Source organism: Cibotium barometz, chromosome 5 (genome assembly GCF_041138505.1).
Source record: "Cibotium barometz isolate CiBa-2024 chromosome 5, ASM4113850v1, whole genome shotgun sequence".
Taxonomy (NCBI): Eukaryota; Viridiplantae; Streptophyta; class Polypodiopsida; order Cyatheales; family Cibotiaceae; genus Cibotium; species Cibotium barometz.
Window position 1 is genome coordinate 26,201,147 of NC_141050.1, and position 10,905 is coordinate 26,212,051.

Consider the following 10,905-nt stretch of genomic DNA (forward strand, 5'->3'; position numbering starts at 1 on the left):
AAGGCCCCATCTGGACAGTTGTGAATGCAACAAAATGTATATCTATCCTTTATTTTTTGAACAAGATAGTGTTTAAGAAGATGAAATGAGCGCTATTGGATTTTGTGGAAAATTTTTCATTTTATTGGGCCCACAACTACCACACTCTCCCATGAGGCATTTGAAGTGATGAAAGGTGCCATCCACATAGATGGAACATTAGTGTATGCATGATCAAAAGTTTTGCAGTAGAGCTAGATGTGGTGTGGTCATGCTCACATATTTCACAGTTGTAAGAACACCTCACTCCATGAATTCTCGTGTTGGAATGTCACATATGGTTGATTGAATTTAAGAAAGGCCATCTAGACATGTTGAATGCAATAACATGTATATCTATCCTTTAGTTTTCAAACAAAATATAGGGTTTAAGAAGACCAAATGAGTGTTGCTAGATTTTGTGGGCAATTTTTCATTCTTGGGCCCACAACTACCACACTCTTCCATGAGGCATATAAAGTGAAAGGTGACATCTGATGGTGGATCACACAACACACCCATCCACATAGATGTAACACTAGTGTATATATGATCAAAAGCTTTGCAGCTAGATGTGGCATGGTTGCGCTCACATACTTCTTTCACAGCTACAAGAACGCCTCACTCGATGAAGCCCCATGCTGGGATGTCACATCTGGTTGATTGAATCTTTAAGAAAGCCCATTTGGACATGTTGAATGCAATAACATGTATATCTATCCTTTACTTTCCAAACAAAATAGGGTTTAGGAAGCTCAAATGAGTATTTCTAGATTTTGATATTGGGATAAACCTTCTTAAACTCAAGAAAAAGCTCAACCTACACATTGCACAATCAAAACTTTAGAGTTTTTAAATGCACATACAATAAAGTTCAAGGCTAAGAAATAACAATTTAAAATTCTACCACTATCAATAACTACCTAGTATCAACCCATAACTTACTAGCTCTACATGAATAAATTAAGGACACTAGTGATCTGCACTGCTAATTAGCCCTACGGGTACTAAACAACAATCTAAGATTTGTAGCTACTAGTAATCTAATACCTACTGCTAAGAGTTGTAGCTACTAGTAACCCAATACCTACTGCTAGCTAACTAATGTCAATTGACACGTTACTAACACTACAAGTTGTCCAATCGCTACTATTTATAGTACCTAGAACTAACTACTAGTAGTAGGAATTAGGAAGGTGGACCTCTATCAACACGACTCGTAAGGTTCTTCCAAACTATGGTGGGCCTACAATCTTTACAAATGCAGCTGAGTTTGTCAAATGCTTTGATGAATGCCAAAGGTTTGCCATGGTCTAAGAGAAGGATTATGTGCCTCTAACCCCTATAATTTTAAAAGAAGCATTATTAGTGCAACCCGTTGAGGGCACCTATGCTTGCTTCATAATAGTCACTGTGCTGCTAATATAGTATACAAATAATGTAAAAAACATGATCAAGCAATCATGCATCATACATGCACTTCAAGATGGATTAAGCCCTTGAATATATGTATTCCATCCACCTTAAACTTTGGCAAACCTGTACAATTTCTAAATACTGCATAAACTTCAATCATCGTCTCGCTGCTCATTCACATGGCCAATATGTATATGCCAGATATTTATATCGGTCACAACACCTACACCTTGTGCAAACGTAGTAGCTTTCACCTTAGGCATGCTTTCACCTGCACCTTGTGCATACATAACAGCTTTCACCTGCACCTTGTGCAAACATAGCAGCTTTCATCTGCACCTTGTGCAAACATAGCAGCTTTCACTATGTTTGCACCTTGTGCAAACATAGCAGCTTTCATCTGCACCTTGTGCAAACATAGTAGCTTTCAACTGCACCTTGTAGAAACATAGTAGCTTTGACCTCAGTCATGCTTACATCCACCAAAGTAAACATTATGTCCACTCTTTTTCCCTTTGTAAAACCAAAGGACATTTGTTATTGAAGTCCTCAACATAGAAGCTCTCAGGGTTAAAGTGTACCTATAAACCCTACTCAATTATCTGCTCAATAGAAACCAAATTCTTTATTATCTTAGGCACATGAAGTAAATTGGCCGAGTACCTCACCTTGCATCCTACATAGCACATTCTCAATGTGAGCAATATGATGAGTCATGTCATCCCCCATCTCTATATATTATGGTTTTTCCAAATTTTTGACATCTCTAAACCACTCACCATGATGTCATGTGGTTAGAAGCTCCTAAATTCACATGCCATACATCATCACCATTTGTGGATACATGTGCAGTCACTCGATTTAACATGTGCTGCATAACAAACATGTGCAGTCACTCGATTTAACATGTGCCTACTTGCTTGAAGATGCATAATTGTTTTGCTTTGCAACTTACCATTTTTCATGTCACTGTGCTTCTTGAGACATTCTGCAAAGTGACCTAGTTTTCTTTAATAAAAGTAATCCTTTGAACCTGATCCTAATTTATTACCTTTTTCAATTACGTCAGCCTCTCTAGCTCCCCCTACCTTGAGAATGGTCTCTTCCACACCTGACAGTGTGTGTGTTTGCTGGGGCGAATCATTGGACTATTGACGTTGTCCATAGTTTTAATTTCTAAAACAGCCACCACCTTGGCCTTGAGCAGCCTCTGCGTCTACCTGAATTTAAGTAGAAGCCTATTCTGAAGTGTTCTTGATTTGGAAGGAAGAGTCTTCACCCAAAGACTTCTCTTCTATTATTAACACACCGAATCTCGAAAGTTGAGAACATTCTCTTCTATAGCAATAGAGGCCTTGAATGGCTTATATTCTTTGCCAAGCCCATTCGAATAGATGCTCACTGAGTCATCGTCTTCCACTGAGACATTAATTGATCCAAGGGATTCAATAATATCCTTGATCTTCAACACATGCTCACTGAGTCATCCACTGAGAAATTAATTGATCCAAGGGATTCAATAATATCCTTGACTTTCAACACATACTCATTGATGGACATGTGCCTCTTCTCCACTTTATGCAGCTCCTATTTGCAACTTCCTTGCCTTTGTGTTGGTTTGGAACCTCTTTGCTAGGTTTTACCATGCAACTGCTGGAGTGTTGGCATCTTTTATATGTCCTACCATAGTGTCTACTGAATACATGACTTTCCTTATACCTTGGTTCAAGTCTTTGAACACCTTTATCTCTGCTAGAGTAGTGTTCTCTTTAGGCAATTCCACAGAGACTCCTCATTGTCTCCTTCAACATAGTCCCCAAATCCTTTTCCCATCATGAAATCGGTATATTATTCATGGGCTATGCGCACACAATTGCACATGAGAGAAGATCAACTTATAATGCAACAACTTAACTACATAGCACCATACATAAGATATTTGACAAGATAAAAATATTAATAAATGTTAATCCTTAGGCATCTGATGTAGGCATCTGATGAAGACAAGAAAAATAATAACTTGTTATTTAGAGAGAGTACGATTGAAAGTATTGAGACACTAGGTCCACACTACCACGTCAACTCTATGCATACAAAGACTAGGCTACACTATCTAGCTTAATTAGAGAACAAAACACAATGCCATATACGCACTTTCAAGCCCTCTCCTCAACATTCATAACTTAGAACACTCTACAATGCATAAGCTCCAAGGATAAGGTTAAATTAGCAAAAAAAGCCCGGTTCCATAAAAGAGCCACCAAAATGATCCATATGCTTTTTTTGTTCCTGTCTTTCTTAGCACACATCCATATGCTTTTTTTGTTCCTCTCTTTCTTAGCACACATGCATCCAAGTACTCCAAGGTAGTATGCCTCGTACATTGCACTACCACGTCAACTCTATGCATACAAAGACTAGGCTACACTATCTAGCTTGATTAGAGAATAAAACACAATCCCATACACCCATTTAGGATCTCTCCACAACATTCATAACTTAAAATACTCTACAATACATAAGCTCAACCACTTCATTAATTCTAACATGGAACAAGGATGAATTCACACGAGATAAGGTTCCAAAAAAAAGAAGCACCAAAATGACCCATATGCTTTTATTTACTCCAAGGTAGTTTGGCTCGTACATTGCACTACCAAGGTAGTTTGGCTCGTACATTGCAAGTACTCCAAGGTAGTATGCCTCGTACATTGCACTACCACGTCAACTCTATGCATACAAAGACTATGCTAGCTTGATTAGAGAATAAAACACAATCCCATACACCCATTTAGGATCTCTCCACAACATTCATAACTTAAAATACTCTACAATACATAAGCTCAACCACTTCATTAATTCTAACATGGAACAAGGATGAATTAGCACGAGATAAGGTTCCAAAAAAAAAAGAAGCACCAAAATGACCCATATGCTTTTATTTACTCCAAGGTAGCTTGGCTCGTACATTATGCTCAAAGAAGACATTATTCCCTTGACTGCATGCCATAAATACCACCCCAATCTATGGAAGAGAAGTTGGTAAGTGGAGCATGGGATTGCTAGAAGTTTGGCATTGCACGGTAAAGTGGGTGCCTAGAGAGTGTTGGCTACATGAGTGGCAATGTAATGATTACATAAGTGACTAGATGTTTGCAATGTTTAACTTTTGTAAAACATCCCACTTTTTACTCATTATAAAATATTTTGTATGTTTTGCACATGGATAGTCTCATCAATGATGGTCCCTTTATGTAATGGCTTCATAAAAGTGAGATTTTACAAACTTTAAGAAGCTTTCTAAGAGCTAATTATTTTATCTTGAAACTTGAAGCAACATAAAAATTACACTTCCTTTTACCTTCTCACCAAATGCACCTACTCGAGTTCTAGAATGACAGAGCTTACCTCAACAATGGCTCACATCCTTGAAAGGTTATACATAATTTTTATTGTTGGCAATAATAGAGATCTTAAAGGCAATTATGGGGACATTTTTTTCAAAGAAGACCATTCATGGAAATAGGGAAATATTTAAAAATTGAAGTATACATTTAGTAGAAGGATGCATGTGCTTTCTCATGATTAGGAGGAGATTTTACATTTCAACATTACATGCCCACCGCAACAACAATTTTTCCAAGGTATGCTATACTGTGTAGTAGTATTTACAACCTGCCATGACTATATTCTTCACACTTGTGATTTGTGTGATTGGGATATCAATAGAATTTATGCAACTAATCAACTAACTTTCATATTGTAGAAGGACCTCACATTTCAGCACCACAACCACCACCATTAACAAAGGACCACTACTCCCAACCACTATCACTATCACTACATTACAAGCCTAGAAATATCTTCATGGCACCAACACTAGTATACGCGCTAGACTTCACAGCTTCTTATCAAGTGTAGAATTACTTTTTTTTTGGGGGTTTTGTGGGAATATATATATATATATATATATATATAGAGAGAGAGAGAGAGAGAGAGAGAGACAGAGAAATAAAACTGAGGAGGTGGGGCCAATAGTAACCTACACCGCTACCCATCTCCTCCTCCCGCATGCGTAAATGGCATGTGGTCTGTCCATTTCCTCACTAAAAATAAATAAATAAAAATATCCCCCGCAACACCGAAAAAAGAAGAAGAAATAAATCTGAGTATAGCACAAACTGGCAACAGTTCTTCAAATCATTACTACAATCCTTGTACTCTTGATACCACTACAATTGTACCAATTATTTATTTAAAAGACAAATATTGTTGGTGGGGTAATAATCTATTCATATCACCAAAATACAAATATTATTAGGATATTTTTTAAAAATAAACTTTTGGCTTCTATTTGTAGGGGTGGGGATAATTGGAAAAAGAGTTTAAATTGTGAGGATGAGGGATGGCATGGATTTTCGATTGAGCTTGCTTTGCCACAAGGTGGCGTTGCAGCACGAGGAGGAGACAGTGAGAGCCGTGTTGAAGTACTCTCGCAATTGCACAACCTTGCCATCTCGCACGGTCCACACGTGCACCCAGCACGTGCCATTGTTGTTGTCCCCTTTGCCCTCCACAAAGACGGTATCCCCCAAGGCTGCCACGTCGACGGGCCGGAAAGTGAAGCGGTCGTGGGTGGCAACGCCCGTGAGCGAGTGCATAAGGTGCTGGTCACACGGAGGCCCATAGAAACGCCACTCTAGATCTCCACCGCTTACCAGTTCTTGCACAGCCGCCCCATCTCCTGCCTTGAGTGCCTTGTAAAAGGCCAAGACAATTTGCTTCACGTCCGTCCTCTCCAATGTTGTCATATATTTATACCTTCGATCCATACAACCATTCAATAAGCTCTCTAAGGAAGTTGAAAATCCCATAAATTCTACCCCAAGGTATGGGCATGCCTTACAATGAGAAGTGAGCAGCCAAATTTTTACCCCAAGGTATGGGCATGCTTTACAATGAGGAGTGTGCACCCCACAATGAGGAGAGTGCACTGAAAATTTCCCCACAATGCTTTACAATGAGGAGTGTGCACCAAAAACTCCCCCACCATGTATACAAGACTAATACATAGTGCTTCTTCAGCACGGTGGCCCATGTTGAATAATGATTTGGCTCTTAAGTACTCAATCAAACTAGATTTATCAACAGTGCTCATTTAAAACCTACAAAACTAAATTGAATGGACTCCCTAATTCTGAATGGACTCCCTAATTCTTATCTTCACCTTATAGAAGTCAAGGCTTTTGCTCTACGTAATGTACAGACTCATGTACAAAACATGCAAGTACAAAATGCAAGTCCTATGATTGTGGATAAAAATGAATCCTCATCTTACCATGATATCCCTGCTTATACTAATGCTTGCCATGCTCATGCATGAAAGGAAAGCCTTTTGCTTGAGTAAAGACTAGTGCTCCCACTCTTTCAATGATGCCAATTGAACCTTGAAATGTTAAAATCATGCACACACTTAAGCTCATGTACATAACACAAAGTGTTATGTGCATGTCTACAAAAGCTCTACGTACAGAAAGTTATGAATTTTTTCCCTTAATGGTATGATAGAAAATAATAGTTACGAATCTTAAAAGAAATATAATTAAAAATGAGAACATCTTACTTCGTACCCTCATATATTTTTTGCACGTAAAGATTGTCCTTATAAGAAAGCAATCTAAAAACAAGTAATGGGACTATATAAAGTGGTTGGGAATGGTAACATACTTATGAGTTAAATTGGACCAAGAGTTGAAGATTGAGTGATAAACTTTGTTTTCTAACTTGAAGACTAATGGGTACTTATAATTGAGGAGAATCATCGTTTAAATAATTTACTAAAATTTTAAAGTGGGCCAATGTTCTAAGTGACCTGTCATGCAATGGTGTTAGTAACCTCAACGTCTCAAACACTCACTCTCTTCCAAGTAGAAATCCATTCATTCATTATATGGGCCTATCTTATTCTCCCACTATGGACTACACACATGCTTATATGTCATCATTAGCTCATAATATATGTTCCCTATATTCAAGAGCATGTGTATGCCCACACACACACACACACACACGCATGCACACACATACACACATATAATTATATATACATACATACATACATCTATATATATATATATATATATATATATATAGAGAGAGAGAGAGAGAGAGAGAGAGAGATCGGTTCATAGAAAGGGCTATGGCTACTTCAGCATATAGATATCCCACAAGGATCCTAAAAAGGAATGGGTGCAATTACATCCTCAAATAAAGTGTGAAATGAACCTTTATCTTTTTCAAAGGGGTAGAGAGTCTTTTTCAAGGGGACAGAGAGAGAGAGAGAGAGAGAGAGAGAGAGAGAGAGAGAGGAAGTTTGGTTCATAGAAAGGGCTATAGCTACTTCAATAGATATAGCTCCTAAAAAGGAATGGGTGCAATTACATCCTCAAATAAAGTGTGATATGAACCTTTATCTTTTCAAGGAAAGTGTGAAATGGGCCTTTATCTTTTTCAAGAATCAAAGGTTTCAATAAGACAACTTGTCACTCTCAAATTTTCTTCATGCTAAGACAATCTTGTCAATGGGTATCAATGTGGTCTTATTGGAAAGCGCACTAAACCCTATAATCAAAGCAAGGAAAATGAAAACATAGGAAGTTCTAGCGATAAAGGTCCCCTTAAGGATCTCTAAATCAATCATCAATCATAGTATTCCTTTCCTATGTTTCCTTGGTTTCAAAACATTTGAAAGGCACATATAATGTAAAATAAAGCACATAGTTTATATCATACACATTTAGTTAAGGAGTAAGCATCCAATGTATGTGAGCACACAACTATATATTATGTACACATCCAATGCATGTGAGAACCTTCCATTAATTACACACAGTCTAGTCTCTATTTGATATTTGGTTTCCTTAAATAGAAGTTGTATATATTAACATAAAGATAAATGAAACTTTTTTATCCCTAATGCTCAATTATGCATGATTTTTAACATTTAATAAATTAGTTTATTAAATTTTTGGAGCAAGTGCACATCATAAAACGTATGCAATAATGTATGCACTATTATAAAAAATATCGCTTATTCCCTAGAATACACATAAATTACAAGTTAGCAGGTAGAAGTGTATTTAACTATCCTATTACTTGAGAACCCCTTTTCTAATCATGATTCACTAACCATTTCCTTTTCTTTGTACCCTTTTTTAAAACGAGAGTTTATAAATTATGGTTGACCATTCAATACTTGGAAGATCATAAAGCTAGCAACATTGAAAATTGTTTAAAACTTCAAAGATATAAATCAACCTTAGCTATGTCTAGTATTTTTGCAAATGAATGATCAATTAGTCTTAATTGATTTCAGTCGATGTGCATAGTTTATCATGCTCACTATCATGCATATACCATCTAGCACATTCTTGAGAGCATGCATCACACTGAATATTCATGTCAAAAATTATTAATCTACATATAGCTCACATTTTTTCTTACTTCTTAAAAAGTCATCTCTCTCTCTCTCTCTCTCTCTCTCTCTCTCTCTCTCTCTCTCTCTCTCTCTCTCTCTCCATATGTATGTACTTGAATATGCATAAATGAGTGTATGTGTTAATGCACTTGGGATGCTAGGATTATTTTAAACTTCACCACGACATTATAAAATCACATTAATGGAAATCAAAATCAAAAGTTTTACTTATTTACTTAGCCACTTCATGGTAAATACAAGAAGTAGAACTTTCATTGTTGTGATGGTTTTCTTAAATCTTAGAAACTTCATCACTTGGTGGAATTTTCCGCACATGCGCATGTGCATGTGCACATGTCATGGCATGCACACACACACACACACACACACACATGTATGCCCCCCCCACACACAAACACATACACACAAGGAAGAAATATCCCCTTGGATTTGACATGATGTGATCTTCACCTTCTTGCATACATGGATGGGAAGATATTTAGTTCACCTTTGTCAGTTTAAGAAGAAATAATCTTCCTCTACTTGAGCTCTACTTCTCAATTTCTTTATTTAGTAACTTCAATTGGGAGTTCCCTCCATGTGGGATTAACGCTATTTGTCTTTTACACACATGAGTTCCCTTGTTCTTACATGTATGGATGGGAAAATATTTTTCCCACCTTTTTCATTTTTAGAAATAATCTTCTACACACATGGAGTTCCCTTGTTCTTAAATAAATGGATGGGAAAAATATTTTTTTTACCTTTGTCATTTTTAGAAATAATCTTCCACCACCTCTCAATTTTTTACACGAATAAATTTATTTAATAATTTCAATGGGGAGTTCCTTCCATGTGAGGTCACACTATTTGTCTTCTACGTATGGAATTCCCTCCATGTGGAGTTAACACTATTTATCATCTACACACATTTTCTGCCCACCCCCACCACTACCAAGGATATCTAAACTGATATGACTTGTGCTTGCACAAAAACATCCAAATCTTCCTCTTCCACAAGATAAATTTTTTTATGCAAAAGAGATAGAGAATAACACTACCAAGCTACTACATGTGTCCACCACCAACATCCTTTTTGTCGATGCATGGATTTAAGCAACAACCATATGCATGAATCCCACCCCCACCTCATAACCAAATTGTTATTTACTACCCCATGCTAGTAGAGAGATTGCTTCCACTACTCACAATCATTAGTTAGCAACCCCCCTCTCTCCTTTTCCTTATCCTTATGGGGCATAAAGAGGTCACGTGGAGAAAATCCACATCTGAGAGAAGCTTTTACATCTTACACCTTGATTCTTCTATATCAAGCATACCATGGCTAAGAACTAGGTAGTTGTTTAGGTTTTAAGCAACATACATAACAATTGGTAGGCTTCGTTTTAATAATTGTAGTCCTACTAGCCACATAAACTTAATGTTTTTGTCTTGTTGTGGATGGATGCAAGTAATAAGAGAGCTTGCTTTGTTATAATCTTTATTAATCATCTCCATATCCTTGTATACAGTTCAATCATTATGAAGTTTATAATCTCCATATCCTTGTATACAGTTCAATCATTATGAAGTTTATAATCTCTGTTACCATTGTGTTTGTATTTTGTATTTTTTGTCCATGTTTACTGCAGACACACATGTAATATAGTAGAGCATTCATCTTTTCTTTTTTCGTTTTGTCCATGTTTATTACACACACATGTAATATAGTAGAGCATTTATCTTTTTTATTTTTTCTTTTTATATCTAAAGATTATGAAGTTCTTATTTTTTTTAGCTAATGTTATAACCCTTTATTTTTAAAGTATACTGAAATGTTTGCTTTTAAACCAATTTGATGGAGGTTGATTTTTATACTTAAGTTACTAACATATTAACCATCAAATTTTTTCTACAAGAATGATGGATGTTTTTGATGATTTCAAAATATAGGTTAGTTAAGTGTGAAAATCAACCACCAATGAAGTTGAGGG

At 36.6% G+C, this 10,905-nt stretch overlaps 1 protein-coding gene across 1 annotated transcript; it reads right to left on the bottom strand.

Moving 5' to 3' along the window:
• Positions 1–5,635: 5,635 nt before the first annotated feature.
• Positions 5,636–7,143, bottom strand: LOC147638296 (wound-induced protein 1-like). The gene is made up of 2 exons (XM_086795421.1): positions 7,058–7,143; positions 5,636–6,255 (listed from the first exon to the last, which is right to left on the bottom strand). Exon 2 carries the CDS (start codon positions 6,243–6,245, stop codon positions 5,820–5,822), a length of 426 nt encoding a protein of 141 aa, XP_086651547.1. The 5' UTR covers positions 6,246–6,255; positions 7,058–7,143; the 3' UTR covers positions 5,636–5,819.
• Between the last annotated feature and the right edge of the window lie 3,762 nt (positions 7,144–10,905).